This window comes from Mesitornis unicolor, unplaced genomic scaffold (assembly GCF_000695765.1).
Source record: "Mesitornis unicolor isolate BGI_N332 unplaced genomic scaffold, ASM69576v1 scaffold2088, whole genome shotgun sequence".
NCBI lineage: Eukaryota > Metazoa > Chordata > Aves > Mesitornithiformes > Mesitornithidae > Mesitornis > Mesitornis unicolor.
In genome coordinates this window covers 27,829-44,099 of record NW_010203635.1, presented here as the reverse complement: position 1 = coordinate 44,099, position 16,271 = coordinate 27,829, and the positions used below count along the sequence as shown (strand labels likewise).

Below are 16,271 nucleotides of genomic sequence, written 5' to 3'. Positions count from 1 at the left end.
TGTGTTACTTTTAGAGTTCTTGTTATGTTTTACTTTGAGTGTCTTGTTATGGCCTCTTGAGTACAAGGTGTTGATTAAATTTACTCTGGATCTGGAGTATGTGTGTTGGATTTTTTAGAGTACCTCTGCGTTTACTGGAGTTACCTCAGCAGAGCTGAAGGGGGATGTTTAGTGCTGTGCTGTGTCTAAACACAGCCTTTACTTTAGGCATGGTGTATGAAATCATTTGCACAGCCTTACCTTGAAGTCCTTGATCGCCATCAGGCCCATCAATACCTTGACCAACAGGTCCCTTATCTCCCTTTTCACCAGTGTCACCTGTAATCAAACAGTTTCAGCAGTGAGTTGTGCACTGCAGCTGGATCCAAGGACAGGAAGGGGAAAGACCAAGAGAAGCTCAAAATCCTCAGGACACTGCTAGGATCTTACTCTGCATCCCTAAAGATGCAAAACTACCCTCGAGATTTCCATCAGCTGCCCAAGGCCTGACCTTTTCTCCTTCACTGCTGCTTAGTACAAGTTTGGGATTTATTTTGGTAGGCAGAAAAGTGAAGCAGGTTGGTTCATTCTTACCTCTGGGACCAGGATCTCCAAGTTCTCCTGTTGGCCCTCTGTATCCAGGGGGACCACGAGGACCGGGATGCCCAATGCTTCCCGTAGCTCCAGGAGGACCTGCGGGACCCGCTGGGCCAGGACGACCCGTCATTCCGGGAGACAAGGGCTTCCTCAGGTTAGCAGCTAACTGTGCGATTTGATCTGAAAAGAACAGTTAAACTCTGCATGTCCAGCGTTTCCTTGGCTGTTTGTCATCTGCCACCTCATCTCAGCTGTGGCTTTGGATTTTTTCAAATCTCCACGGAGGGAGATTTTGGGTCAGAAATCTGCAGGGTTTCAGGGCACTGATACTTCCCATTTCCTAAACCACTTTTAAAGATGTCAACTATTCTAGAAAATAATACTTAAATAATTAAAACATGTTTCTGGAAGCAATATTTCAGACTTTAACTTCATCTCAAATTTAGAACGTAACCTCTAAACGCAGAACAGGAACCTCGAAGGAAGAGGAACGCTGCTTGGGAGCAGAGGCTCAGGATGGCACAGGGTAGGGCAAACACTTTTGCCAGCAAAGCTGCTTTCTGTACTCTTTGTATGTTAATGTGATGAAAATACTAATTATTTTAAAATGACCTCCTGAATAATTTCCTGATACTAAAGTTTGTCGATGTATTTTTTTTTTCTTCTTAAGACAAAAAAATAACAAATCTCAAGAGCCATCTTATGTTCAGGATCCACTCATCTCCAGCTAGATACAGTACTTAAAGTCACTTTTCTCCCAGTAACACTCACCATTTATCATTTCCCCGCAGAGCTCTCTTATATGTTGCTCACTGGCCTCTTTGCCCTGCAATTAATAGAAGACTCTGGTTTTATACAAACCTTCTTGTTGATAATCATCCCTGACAGCAGCTTCGGGACGTGAAACTCATTTCCAGCAACACAGGACCCCGCATGAAGAGGAGGGGGAGTTTCCTCTCTTCAAAAGACAATGTGTTCAGTTTAAAGCTCTCTTATAGTCACAACAGAAATTAATTTTAATGTTAGGCCAGATGTTTGATCTGAGGCATAATTGGCCTTTCCTTAATGATGAAACATGAGCTCTGGACCAGGACAGAGGTATAACATTTGAAGCAGTGAATAGGAGTTGTTTTTTCAAATGACCAACTACTAACTCACTTTTGCAATGAGAAAAGTGCCTTTCAGCTGGTCCCAATGCATGCAGATAATCTGTGTGTCACTGAGAGAGGAGATGAGTTCTCCAAGGTGTGTATTTTGGGGTGTTTTCATTCTGAAGCTCTGAGGGGGTTGCTGGTATTGCACTGGCAAACCCTCAGTGCGAGACTGTTCACTTGCGTGTGCAGTTCCCTACTTTTGCCTGCTCGAATGCAGGACCTTATTCTGGAATATACATCCAAAAATCCACGATCCATGGATTCCCTTCAGCGACTGCCCCAGAGGCAGGGAATACTTACGGGAGGCCCAGGTTTTCCCGTGATGCCGGGAACGCCTTGCTCCCCCTGATGGCCCATGGGCCCTGGATGTCCTGGGATCCCTGGTACCCCAGCCGTCCCGTTGGGTCCCTGGACACCTTTCGGACCAAGTTCTCCTCTTTTTCCTGGCTGTAATGAAGGAGGAAGGGAAAATGTAAAAAACCTCTACACAGAAGACATCATCCATTATTTTCTCATAGGGATTAATTAAACCTTTCTTTGGTTTCCATAACTGATCTGGCTGATCACATATGTTTCTTACATTTCCCAGGTGATTTTACACATACAGGTCATGATAGTGAGAGTTCATGTGGCTGCAGAATGATAAAACACAGTGGAATGCTTTGAATGCCACAGAAAATGGTCATTGTCACAGATTTTATAACATGGCCGTGACAAAAACGTGCTTTTAGGAAGTGACACCAGAACGGAGTTTATGGAGATACGTCATGGCAAGATCAGTAAGCATATTTACTTCCAAACCTTGGAGCATGAGCCTACAGCGTCAGACACATACCTCTCCTTTTTGGCCAGGGGGACCAAAGGGGCCCTGTTAGAAAGAAAAAGGAAATAAAGAATCATCCATTCAGAAAAATGTGCATCTAAAGTCAAATCTCCCAAGCTCTGGGAAGCCACGATGACACGTACAGGGCACCTAAGGGGCTTTTCTAGCAAGGGTAAGAGGATGCTGGAGACCTGATCCAGCCCCGGCACAACGGGCAGAGCACTCCAACACCACCATTTGCCTCGGGTACCATTGCTGAACGCAGGTCTGGGCTACCAGGCTATTTCTTGAGATGGCCCAAACCCAACAAGGACAGAGCAATATCAACTGCACTGAGGAGCAAAATGACAACTGAGACCTGCTGTGCCACAGCTCTGCAAAGGCCACACTGGTGATCTAGTGCTTCCTGAAGAGTGCAGGAGAGCTGATGCACACCACAATTACGGTGGTGGGAAGGCTTCGCTTGCCCTCTCCTTTGTGTAAGCAGCAGCATAACGTTGGTGGGTTGGAGCTCTTGGGAGGTGAGTTCTGACTGACCGTATCACTTCCTGGCTCGTGGTTCTCTAGACCCATCTGTTCTGTGAGGAGTCAACTTACTGAATTCAAGGACACCTACCAGCTCTCCTTTGTCACCAGGGAGGCCGTCTGCTCCAGCAATGCCCTGAAAGTGAAACACCAGCATTAACACTGCACTTCCTGGTGCACAACGGTCAAGGACAGCAAGGCTCACTCTTTGAGACCTGGACAGCCTTAGCTCCTAAGGGAGATGGGGGTCTCATAGAAAACATGTGTTTGCACTGACAGCTGAATGTTCAGTGTAACCACGTCCTCTAGGTTTCCTCAGTGGAAGGAGAGTCATGTCCAGAATGGTTTCACCCCACCTTTAAACAGAAGTGATCCATCACCAGGTAAGGACCATCACCAGGTGAGGACCATCCCTCTTCGCTCTGAGGACCCTCACGAAAGGCTGGCTAAAGCTCTGGTGACATTAATTTTACAAGCCGTGACAAGGACCATCAATCTGTCCATCACTTCCATTAAGCCAATAGCTGCACGTGCAATTAGAGCATCGCTGGGGACACAAATCACTGCACGCTGCTGCCACCGACTGCTTGGGCAGCACTTCCCCCGCTGAACGCTCTGCAATAAGCAGAGCTGGCTTATTACACAGCAGTTAGTGCAGGTAATGAACATCGTTATGGTGGCTCTGTGGCTTTAGAGAGGGTTTTGTTGGTGCCTGCTCCAGTATATTTTCATTTGAGAGAAGGAAAAGCAGGCTGTCCTGTCAAAGGCTGCGCCTAAAGCACGGTTTAATGCCTCTGCTGACTGCAGCGTGGAAGTTATCCCAGGAGGAAGATGAGCTTCACTTACCTGGTTACCTTTGGGCCCAGGAACACCAGCAGGACCCTGAGAATAAGTAAAAGAAAGAAGGCGAATGAGCTCAAACTGTTGTTTTCCTGTGAATTCCTGGTGCGGTCAGACTGTCACTCACCCAGCAAGGGGCTGGGAATTTGTCTCCTCACTGCCAAGTAGGAGGGACCAAACCTCATTCAAACTTCTTAGAAACAAGAAGAGATGCCAAGCATCCTTGCTGGCTTTGTAGCTCTCCACAGCCCCTGGTTTGTGTTGTAGGGCAGTTTCTCAAGCCTCTTGCCTACAGCACAGAGCAGCTGCCAGGCCCAGCAGGACCTCCCAGCCCACGCCTGGTGGTCTCCTGCCCAAGTCCTCATCCAACCAGACCAGAGACGTTCTTGTCATGGTTGGGCAATGCCCTGCTGCATACCTGCCCAACACAGGCTATATACACCAGCCTTTTTCATACCATCCTCCTCAGTCTCCTAAGTACAACTGAAATGAATTCTGTGCTTTTAATCCTAGGCTTTAAAAAGTCATCTCACAAAAGTCATCTTTCTCACCCATCCCAGGAGCAGGACCCCTGCTTTGATTCTGCCCTTCTGCTTTTTGTTACTGTCATCTCACTATCGTGACTGAAATGGGGACGTTTGTGTCACTATCAGTGGAAAACAACCAACATTTTTTGCCAAGTCTCTCGTGACGCCAGCACGGAGCTGACACAGACGTTGCCTCAGATGGCTGCCGGCATTCAGAATCCCCAGGAATTCGTTCTTAATAAAAATATATAGGAAAAATGTTTATCTATTACTACCACAGTCAGGAATAACAGTCAAATCCTCCATCTCCCCAACATCCCACTCCAACAAGATGGTTTATATATCATCTCAATGCTATTCTGTATCTTACAGTCAAATGCATTACACCTCTTCTATTTTTCAAGCAAGAAAATACCCTTACTGATACCCGGTTTATATTCCTGGCCACAGCCAGACCAAGCCCTATATTTGCAGTTCTCCTCTGTGGACACATCAGGACCAAAGCAAACCCAGGGCAGTGTCTGCTGCAGTCCTTGTCCACCCCCAGCAGATGCCACCTCCCCGCACAGCCAACGCTGTTGTTTAACATATAAAGATGTGATCTGAGGTTTTAGGGACTTCTTAGCCCAAATCTCATGCCCAAAAGTGTGGAAATTCAGTGGTGATTGCAGGCACAGCCCTTGCTGTGGGCACATGTGGCTGTCACCAGCACCAGTGGGACCAGGGGAGCAGAGGGAAGTCACTCTGAGTGCCCATTGCATACATCAAAAGTCTCCAGCATTACCCAAACCTGCTGCAGCATGTTTTCCTGGGGAAAGCTGTTAACGAGCTGGGGTGCTAAGAAACAATTACATCTTAGAGTAATTACACTTCAGAGCCAGAAATAAAGTCTAGAAATTATTGTTTTTGCTTTAAGAGCAACGCTTTCCCCTCCCTCTGCTGGGCACAGCCCTCTGGATACCAGGCTGCTCTGTGCAGGGGCCTCTTCCTCCCTGAACATACATTTTTTCGCCGCAGCCAAGCCCTGAACACAGTCAGGACCCTGCAGCTCCACAATAACCCTCCTGTTCTCCTTTCCCAGTCCCTCCAAGAGGCTCCTGGCACAGAAGAGCCTTTGTGAAACCCCTGAGGTGCCGCTGCGATTGCTTACACAGAGACTTCACCTTAGCGCTGGAGTCAGGGGAGCCGGTGAACACACGGCCACTGTTCTCCTGCAGGCCCTGAACAAATGTCCTTCACTCGGCCCTGCTGGCTTCTTTTAAATGAGAATGAACCCATTTAAATCAAAAGTTGCATTTATTCTGAGGTGTGGGGCCCAGGTTTGTTGCTGCTCAGGGAGAAAAGTCACAGAGCAAACCGTAATTGAATAAAAAATCCAGGAACTCCAATCAAGCATCCAAGTAACAACAATGTGTTAATTGGCTCTCCTGAGCAAGACTTTGGTGAAATCAGAGAAAACAGAGCTGGGAAAAACTCCCCAAAATTGTCTATTCTGGCTAGCATAGGATCCCAAAGTGTCTTTTAAACAATTCATCCTATCTAAATACAGTGGGAGTTTCGGAACTAAAACAGAAACAAGGATGGAAACAGAAGAGATGGGATGCACAACTCCTGCTGCCTGCCCCAAGATGTGTCTTGGGCACACAGCAGCCACAGAGGATGGATTGGGATGCCCAATGTACCCATACCTCCTAACCCTATGTACCCACCGCCTAAGCAGCCTGCTTGTGTTTGCCAGGGTGCCATCAGGTACACCGCATTTGGAGCCCTGTTACTCTAATTTCACATCCCTCAAACAGGAACTGGTTACAGATGTCTTCTCCTTACCCTGTCACCCATCTCTCCCCGAATTCCAGTTGGCCCAGGAAGGCCAGGCTCCCCACTGGCACCTTTGGGACCCTGTTAGGGAAACAAAAATGAAAGAGCTGCAACTTAGTGTCAAGAAACCCTGCATATCTCGACATCCCTGAAGTTCACAACACATTCAAAAAAGTCACAGGTCTTGGGTCTCCTCTCTCCTTTCCCCACTGGACACAGGGACTGCTGGTACTGCTACTGAGTGCAGCTCATCCCAACTGCTGTCCCACCATGGTTCACACCTGAGGTCAGTCACCCTCCTAAAGTGCTCAGGTCACACCTGTAGCACCTGCACTGGTTTTCAGGCTGTTTCACTGAGGAGAGTGGTGGTGAACCCTCTAGATTACCCTTGCCAGCACACCAACCTGGAATCCTCTGACACCAGGGGCTCCCACTGGGCCTTGAAGACCAAGCGGACCCTGAAAAGAGAAAGATAAAGCTTTGGTCAGGAGAAAATTCAGAGCTGGGTAAGTAATTTGTGTAATTATGGCTCATTTGTAAAAGAGTGTGAGTGTGCAGCTCTGCACCCTTTGCCCTGTGGCATCGCTGATCAGCCTGAGGAGCACCTGTGAAGTGGTGCTTGGTGTTTACTGAGCTTTATTAATAACATAAATGCTTATTTAAATATATATTAATGCTTAATGACATATCATACCCATAAGCAGTAAAGATCAGTGGCAGCAGAAGGTGGAAGCATGAAAAAGCGTAGACAATATACATTAAAGGGGATCCGCTATCCTAATATTACACTTTTAATTGATCCAATGCTGCAAGAAACTGCTGTAAAACAAGTGCTGCCTGCACTTGGCCGTGAAAAATGGTAAATGCACCCAGTTGCTTGGACGTAGGTTGTACCTGCAACATAGAAAAAGGCAGCACCTTATGCTGTTAGTGCAGGTGCCTTTGAGAGCCTGACGGAATGTGAACATTGCTGTTGGGAGTTGCTTTCTACTGAGAAAAATCACATATGTGACAAAGATCTTGGGTGAAAGAAAGCTTTAGGTAATTTAGGCAACTAAATCCCATTTTGTAAAGCATCTTCTTGAAACAGATCTTCTCTTGAGATCAGCACAGTCATGATCTTGTGCAGAAACCAGGGTCTGCCCAGAGGAAGGAGCTGATCCACGGAAACGAAGCACAGCATCTTCAGAGAGCTACAGAGATTCTCAGGTATTCCTGTGGTCACTGTTTCCACTTCTGTCCTCTGCTTGTAATCCAGTGAGGAACTTTGAGAGTTACAAATACAGAGCTCTAGGAAAGTTACGTTAAATTGCATCCAAAATGGCTCTGCTGCGCCGGTGCCTTCAGAAGCGGTGGGACCTGATGGAACCTGACAGCCTCTGAACGGGGAGGAGCCCTGGGTACGCTCTGCTGAATAAAGCCAAATTATTTTGAGCCAAGCAATCTTAACACTAGATGAATCCTGCGTCTCTCAGAATAGCCCAGGCTCAACTATATTTCATATAAATTAGGACTCTAATAAATACAAATCAGAAATTAGAAACAAGCACGGGTTCATCTGCTGTTGCATCCACAGTAGAAGTCTGCACCAATGCAATTAGCTGGACTGCATTTGATTTTTAGCTGTAATAATACCGTGCCTTCTGTGGGGCCAGCTATTCTGATGAAAAATTGCAGGCATAAAAGCAAACATTATTAATTTAGTTTATTTCCAAGGCTGATTTCCCTTTCCTTAGAAGTTTAAAGAGCAGCTGCTCACAAGCAATAAATCATCTTACAGTTCAATTTCTTCCAAGTGGCACATACCAGAAATCACATAAGACTTGCTGTAGGCTTCTGGGTTTCAAAATGAGATTAAGAGGGGGGGAAAAAAAGGCCCAACAAAACCAGTGGAAGGTCAAGTCCAACCCCACAGCAGCACTAGCTGGGGAGCGACAAAATTAAAGGTATCCTAGCAGTGTGAACAAATCAGGCTTTTATCATCCTGATAGCATTTATTATTGTCTTTGCTGCTCAGCAGGGACACCACAGGCAGCCATGCAGTCATTTTCAGGGTTGCATTGCAGCTCCTGCAGCTCTTTTTTTCTGGGGCTCTGCGGTGACGCAGGGAATGCAATGAAAGCAGGAATCGGATGCTCCATGGAGGATCCCACATTGAGCACAGGCCGAACCTCAGTTTTGCTGTCTGACGAGGGAAGTGCTGACTGTCCTGTCTCTCCTGTCTGACTGTGGCAGCTCCTCAAACCCCTTGGACAGCCGCAGCTTTCTTTGCCAAACAAAATGGGAGGAATCACTTTGTGTCTGCATGGAGCTGTCAGTGAGAACAGGACCTGACCCACCTATGGGGGAGTAAACTCTCTGCTCCGAAACTCCCCAGACACAATACCAAGAGAGAACGTGGCCTTTGATTTTATCCAGAGAGTAACCCCACGTACTGAGCTCGATTTTGGTACCGATGTGATTTACGAGCAGCGTTGTACTTACGGTTGCTCCTCTGGGTCCCGGCAGACCCCTCTCACCAGGAATACCAACATCGCCCTGCAAGAACACCAAAATCAGCTGTACCATTTAGGAACCACAAACCCACCCGTCCCAACCCACTGCAAAGCCAGAGCATATTCTTGGATCCCAGGCTGTTTCAGCCTCAAAATCCCTGTCCCACTGCCTGCCTTGCCATCACTAAAAGCTTGATTTGTGTGGGGAAGCAGCATGTGAGCTCCAGCTTTGCAGCTTGGTTTAAAACACGCTCAGACAAGTGTAAATGGTGGGGATACGTACAGGGATGCCCGGCTCTCCAGAGGGACCTGCCTCTCCCATCTCTCCAGGACTGCCCTGTAGGGGAGAAAGCAAACACTTGGTTAGGGCATAATTTCAGAGTCATTTCTGTCCCACTTAGAGCAACAAGGGAATGAGGGAGCTAAAACCTGGGTCAGGAAATAAGAATAACTTTAAACTTTCACAGCTTTAAGATCAAGAAAACTCTAATGAATGGACATTTAAAGATGAGCTGCACGTTCTGTCCTGGGACCAGGGCAGTGCCACCACATCCCATCTGGGACTGAGACAGGGATGCTCTGTTGGAGCATGCTCAGGACACCCCACTTCATTCATTTCTGCAAGGAGAAGCATCTTCCTGCAGCTCTCTCTCATGCGTGAGGATTATGAATAGTGATGTAGGTGCACAAGGGGAAAATCAGAAAGAAATGGGAGTGACATAAAAAATAATGCTTTCCAGACCAGCTTTGTGCTGGATTGCTTTGGACTGGATTTGCTTTTCTCTCACAGATCTAAGGCTTCATGGAAGCTTGAGGCAGGGGAAAGTCTCCAAAAAATGCAAGATAGGATAATCTCGCTCCTGCTTGCAGGTGCTCAGCCTTTGGCCTGACACCATCACTTTGTGTAAGTCCTCCCAGGGTCTAACCTATAGGCACCAATCCCCAATATCTGAAGAGCTTTGCTGTGACACATTTAGTGGCTTCTGCACCAGAACCCATCATTAGAGAGATTTCACTTACTGGTTCACCCTTTGAGCCTTTAATACCTGCTCTTCCAGGCAGCCCCTGTAAAAAAAAATATTAAAGCAATGTCAGAAGAAGCAGAGTTATTAAATTTGTTATTCTGGTCTGATTTGATGTAGAAGGAGCAATGGTTGCTTGAAGCAATGGTGGATTTAAATTTCTGTGACTTTCACCATGAAAATGATGGCTTCAATTTCCCTTTTCTGCACTAGCAGCTCTATGGACACAAATCCTTGACAATTAGAGCAAAGAGGAGGAAAGCACAAATAGAGCGGCAGCAGCAACATCATTTTTCACAGCATAAACCTCTCTCCAGGGGTGTTCAAAGTAGTCTGTAAAGCAGAAGGAAAGGAATACTTTACCTCTATTACAGTAGTTGGAGGACTGGAGAGTGCCAATGAACACTGGTAAGCCAGAGCTCAGGATATTGTTGAATTATGGTCATTTGTACCCCAGATCTTACCTCCCTGCATAAGGGATGCAAGTCACTGGGATGTGGAAGAGAAAATCCCTCTCAGAATTAAATTTTAAACAGAGTGGCCAAAAGCCAGGGTATTACTGCATCAGGATTTGGTGCTACTCCAGATGTTTTTCGTTCTGTCTTCTACTGCTCCCTGCTTTATATTGGTGGGAAAAGTGCATTTCCTATGAATTTAGATGGGCCCCTTGTGAGACAACAACAAAATGCACCTTCCCTCTCCCCAGGAATCATCTCTGTGCACAGACCAAGCTGCTGTACCCCTCAAAGGGGACGGGTCCTGCTGCCGTACTCACGGGGAGTCCGTTGGGTCCCTTCTCTCCAGGAGCTCCCATGCGAGCTGCATCACCCTGCGGATAGCGAGAGGTTAGGAGGGACCTTCTGCTCCTGGAGAACGGTCTGACACATTCCCAAACAGGCTTTTGTGATCTCCTCCCTCCCCGTACGCACAGGACCAAGAACCTGCTGTGTCTGCAGGAGGTGGGCACCCACTGGAGCTCCCAGGGGTTTCCTTAGGCCCTTTTTAGCTCCTGGCAAGCACATGGTCCACATTTCTGTGGGATCACCATTCAAAAACCTGACAGCACTTCCTCTACAGGCAATTAAAGTAAACAGATGTCTCTGTCAACAGCTCTGAAGAGGCCTCTCTGAAGGCCTGGAGTCAGCCAACAGGAACCAGTAAGTACAGGACACAGCTGAGTTTAGATCATATGTGCACGGCCCATACGTGCACCTTCTTTCTTTAGGGAATTTCCTTGGGATTAATTAATAGAAGCAACTTCGCTCTTCCTCACTCGTTATGCTATTGGGTAACTTTTTAGAAGCAAAAGCTTTCCGGCCATGCTCCATCTTGACAGGCATCAGTGGCTTTGCAACACACATGGGACAGTAACAGAAATCTTCCCTGCGGTGTTTAAGTAGGACTTTACAAACCTTCTCACCATCGAGTCCAGGAGCTCCGTCCCGTCCATCCTTGCCAGGCATGCCCTGCAACCAGGTACAACGCGGGTTAAGGTCATGAGGAGATTCTGTGGTTTGCAAAATGCATTCACAAAGAGCTTTTTGGCAATAGGTCCAACTTGAGCCGTACTGAGAGACAGAGGGATTTTTCACCAAAATGCATTCACAAAGAGCTTTTTGGCAATGGGTCCAACTTGAGCCGTACTGGGAGACAGAGGGATTTTTCATGGACAGCATTACAGCTGGGGCTTGGTCCAACCATGACTACACTGAAGGTTACACGGACCCAGAAAGCAGCAGTTTGATAGCAAAGACTGTAAGATACAAGATTTCTCCTATTGTGTTTTATCCCATCATCTGTAAGCAAAGCAACAGCGAGACTTGATTGACTTACAGGTTCTCCTATGAGTCCACGAGGCCCTGGGTTTCCTTTTGGTCCAGGTCTGCCCTAGAAATCAGCAATAAATCCTGTGTTATCCAGGATGCAACCCTTAAGAGCAATCAGTCAGCAAAGATAATACTCAGACTCCAGGGACATTTAATTCAGTTTGCACTGGCTCCCATCCTGTTCATGTAGGCATGGTGGTTCTTGGATGACACATAAAATTGGGCTGGTGCTGACTGCAACATCTAGGAAGATCTCATCTCAAGGGGTGGAGATGTAAGGTTTGACCTCTCTGCTCTGGATTGTAAGAAGCACTTAGTCATCTTATTACAGGTATCTTTAATGAGACCTAAACATCTCGTGTTTGAGAGGAACACTTTCATCCCTTCTACCTCCCTTTCCAATAAACCAAGGAGGGACAAGCTGTAATAAACCTGTCAAACAGGGTCCTTTGAATGTCACGTGCGAAATCTGAGAGATGAGTGTTTCACTGCACTTACGGTGTCACCTTTGGGCCCCCTGAATCCTTGAGGACCTTTGCTTCCTTGGTCTCCCTGTGACAAACGAGAAAAAGCCATTAATCCCCTTCAGTGCACAGCGACAAAGATGAACGTTTCCAGGGTGTAAAGGATGAAGGTTTTGGTGCTGTTTGCTGGCATTAGCAGAGACGTGAGCGTACGCCCTCCCCCAGGAGCTGAGCTGTGCTTTCCCAGTCACACTCTGCAACTCTTGACGCACACGCAAACGGCAGCAGGGACTTTGCCAACAACCTCTGTGGGCAGAGACCATCTTCCCCTTCATTTAATGAAGCATTTTCTTTGACTGTAATTAAATGTTTGGTGGATGGTAAGCACTTCATTTTATTTTACTTTGGATGAATTTCTTCTATAATTGCAAAGGCTGGGGAGGGGTCCCCAGAGGGGGGGTGCTGCCTCAGGGACTGTGGTGCGTTGGCTGCTGCAGGCAGGTGAAGGTGCTGCTATAAAGTGGATGTTGTATTATCCACGCCAAGGAGAAACTGGGTAGCAGCCAGTGGAAAAAGCTCTCAGAGAGGTCATAATGCTGCAGATTCAGCTCAGGTCTCATGTTTGGGCATAGTAAGGAAGGTACAAGGGTCTGGACGAATACAGATGCCCCTCTCATGCTCACCCACAGCTGCTGATGCTCAGAGAAGAGCAGTGAAGAAGAGCGAGCAATGAAATGTGAGGAGCTTATTGTGGGATGGGGAAATACACGATGAGATCTGGGTTAGGTGAGATAACATTGCTCTAAATGGAGGGAAGGCAGCAAAGGGCATATCTGGATGGAGATGATCAGCATCCCCCTTGTGCAGGAGGAACATACTCCAGGCTTTGGCTGTGGAAAGGAAGGCCATAGAGAAGTCAATACATACAGCTTTTCCTGGAGGTCCTGGGATTCCAGGCGGCCCTCTGAAACCAATGTCACCCTGCAAAGCACAGACATCACTGTAATGGTGAAGTAACAGCATCTCCACCTTATACCACAAACTAAGAAAACACCCAAAGCCCTGGAAAAATACCCCATGGTCCTCGCTAGCTCACAGTGCAGTCTGGCAAAGATCCCCCTCTGCACCATCAGGTTTTCACTCTGCATCTCCCCACCGTGATCTCTGTGATACACTGCCACCATTCATGGCCTCGATAACTTGGTGACACACTTGTTCCTACATAAGTGCATGATTTTATCTAATTCAAACCCATTCAGCCTCTGGGGCAATCACCAAGGGACCCTGGCAAAAATCCAAAGCCACGATGAGCTGGAGATTGACCCTGTTCTCACCGAGGAGACTTCTCACGGCCTGAAAATCTGCCCATCAGTGGTGCTTTGGCTTTTTATTGTAAGAGAGAGAACAGAAAGCGAAATGAATAATTTCTCAGGCTTTTTTGGAAGATTTTTTTGCATTGTCAGTCCTACATGAGGCAGCACTTTATCTTCCTGGTCTGTTTAAATCAATGCTGGGCCTGATCTGTCAATCCCTCAGGTATGTAGGCTCCTCCTGCTTTTGGGAGGTTGTCCTTGGGGGCAGGAGGGGGATGTTGCAGGAAAAAGCCTGCTCTTTGCATCTTTAGAGGTTCCCCAGCAGTCTCCAGGAAGGACCAATGCCACCTGGGCCTTGCATAAGAAAAAAATGGTCGTGAAGGGGAAAAGAGAAAATAAATCAGATGAAGGCTTTTCTTACTCTGTCGCCAGCCGGACCCATCGGACCAGGGAGGCCTCTTAGTCCTCTCGGGCCCTAATTAAGAAAATGAATCAGTTAAAACCCAGTCACTGTTAAACGTAAAACGGCAGCACAGCTTGATGTAGCAACTCATCAGCACAGCAAACATCAAGAAACAGCAAAGAGTGGGGAAAAAGCTCAGTTTTCTGATGCATCAACTTCCACATCTGTCATTAAGCAGAGGCTGTTTGCGTAACGAAGGATGACCGATGGCACCAGAGAGTTCCCCAGTAAGAAGGTCATGGGAACTGGTCTGAAGAGGAGGTGTTACCTGCAGGCCAACACCACCGGGAATGCCTGGAGGACCGGGAGGGCCAGGGCTGCCCTGGGAGAGAAAAAAAAATAAGACAAAATATAATTAAACAAAAAATAATTAAGCAAAGGATGAGGCAGCACGAGCCTGCCAAGCCAAAGCCAGGGAGCTTCCCATCTTGCTTCTCCCTGAGCTCTCTCCCACCCAGATTTCTGCTGCAGAGGTTGCTTCAATAGGGAATTTATTCTACGTGCAGGAGCACTTGAACTGAAACACAGGAATTTACCCAAGGGATTCATGCAGGACCTTTTTCCTGAGCTGACATCCCTGCATGTGAAACATAGGTGCTAACGTCAAACCGATCATAATGCTACGATTACTGGGAAGATGAATTTTTTGAAGTCTTAGTCATATGTGCAGAGCAATGGAAGCCAACGCACTTCAGTCACAGTAACTTCTCCTTGTTGTTCTGCCAAATGCCTCATTTCTCCCCATGTTCTTGAAGAAATTATTTGTTATTGTGCTTTTAAAGAGAAAAATCCTTCCCCATCCCCCTTTAATCGGAGTTTACCTTTTCTCCTTCTTTTCCTATTTCGCCAGGTTCTCCTTTGTGACCAGTGTGTCCCTAGAAGAAGAGCTCCAGTTATTCACATTCCAGTACAGTCTTGTTTCATCATTTACACTTTGTGAAATCGCTGTAAGACCTCAACCCTCGCATCACAAACAACCTTCTGGGAAAATAACGTATACGTGTGCTGTAAATGTGTGAATGGAGGTCACTTCTGGGGTTATTGACCATGTACCACCTCTGTGCCAGGTATCATTGTGTCAGAATTGATCTATGTTCAGGAAATGGCCAGGTTTGATTTGCAGGAGTGCCTTGCAGTGAGATGGCCACAGTCTCTGGCTGCAATTCTCAATTACAGGTCAGGGACCCAAACTCAGCTCCCATCACTTTTGAAAATGGGGCCGAGATGCTTCTGAAAACCCCATTCTGCATCTTTAACCTCCCTTTTTTTAAGTCATCGTTAATGTCTGCATCATCAAGCTTGCAAAGAAATCCATGTCCCACTGAAATCTTTCATATAAATTCAGATTCACTTTGCTTCTTGGCTCCTTTCCTATTATTGTGGGAGAGACCCAGACTAATTTCAGCCATGGCAGATGTTATTGCTCACCATGCAAAAGGTCCTGTGCATCATTTGCATCATAATTGGAGACCTTCCTAGGTTCTTCCACCTCATAAAGCTATGAATTTTGAGTGGTTATACCCTAACTGTATTTCTAACAGTATCTGTGACTCAGCGCAGAGACCAAACAGAGCTGCAAAAGGTCAGTTCATGAGGAATTGAGAGCATTTCCCAGGAGTTGTTCCTCTCATTGCCAACTTCTGCTAAATTCTGCTAAAAAAACCCTAAATAACTTATTACTGCAGCTCATCCATTGCACAGAATTCATGTGAATCATAGAGGGGACAGAGGAGGAGATGTTGAACTGGTGAGTGAAGTTTCCTGAGCATTGAAACCTAGGTTTTATGTGCTAGAATCAAAACCAATGAACATAAAGCTGCCTGGTGCTACACTGGCCATAAAATGACAATTAAATTGTATTTTAATCGTGTAAGCTGCAGTAAAAACTGGCACCTCTGTGTTTACAGGGTCTGTGAGCACAATTTAAGAACTGGCGAGATTTTTACAGCTCTCCGAAGCCTGAAAAGGCAGCAGCGCATCCTTCTTGAGAGAGCCCTGAGCCACTGCTCTGCTCGCTCAATTTATCGGCTGCACCTCACGAGGCTTTCACGGTGTTTTAATCTTTGCCCACTCCCTATGCAAAGGGTTACATTTCATTTGCAGAAATAAATGGCTGCAGTCAGATCTTCCACCTAACAAAGGTTGCAAACCTGCAAGGGATGGAGCCAAAGCTACATGCACTCAAAGAGGGCAGGACCAGGTCCTTCATCCTCCTCTCGCCTCACATTTGGCTGCTTTAGGGCTTTTCTGCTTTGACAGCATAAACCCAGGGAAATGCATGGCTGGATGGAGAGGTGTGGAGCCTACAGGAGACACGCACTGTATATAAACCAGCTCCATCCCAGGGGCTCAGTGTGGTATTTATTTTGGGAGACAGACCCTTGCACCTGCAGGGGGTATTTTTCTTACCTTGAACCCCGGCATT

The 16,271-nt window shown here is 46.8% G+C and overlaps 1 protein-coding gene across 1 annotated transcript in view; it reads right to left on the bottom strand.

Annotated features, from left to right (window-relative positions):
- Nucleotides 1-202: 202 nt before the first annotated feature.
- Nucleotides 203-16,271, bottom strand: part of LOC104545575 (collagen alpha-3(IX) chain-like) — a gene marked incomplete at its 3' end in the record, with an annotated part of 34,625 nt that continues 18,556 nt past the window's right edge. The window contains exons 9-22 of the mRNA XM_010190754.1: nucleotides 12,105-12,158; nucleotides 11,201-11,348; nucleotides 10,556-10,609; nucleotides 9,779-9,823; nucleotides 8,748-8,801; nucleotides 6,650-6,721; nucleotides 6,273-6,344; nucleotides 3,925-3,960; nucleotides 3,170-3,214; nucleotides 2,566-2,598; nucleotides 2,031-2,177; nucleotides 1,348-1,402; nucleotides 574-756; nucleotides 203-318 (exon numbers count right to left, since the gene is read on the bottom strand). Of these exons, the coding sequence (XP_010189056.1) occupies nucleotides 203-318; nucleotides 574-756; nucleotides 1,348-1,402; nucleotides 2,031-2,177; nucleotides 2,566-2,598; nucleotides 3,170-3,214; nucleotides 3,925-3,960; nucleotides 6,273-6,344; nucleotides 6,650-6,721; nucleotides 8,748-8,801; nucleotides 9,779-9,823; nucleotides 10,556-10,609; nucleotides 11,201-11,348; nucleotides 12,105-12,158 (1,114 nt within the window). The remainder of the gene's footprint in view (nucleotides 319-573; nucleotides 757-1,347; nucleotides 1,403-2,030; nucleotides 2,178-2,565; nucleotides 2,599-3,169; nucleotides 3,215-3,924; nucleotides 3,961-6,272; nucleotides 6,345-6,649; nucleotides 6,722-8,747; nucleotides 8,802-9,778; nucleotides 9,824-10,555; nucleotides 10,610-11,200; nucleotides 11,349-12,104; nucleotides 12,159-16,271) is intronic.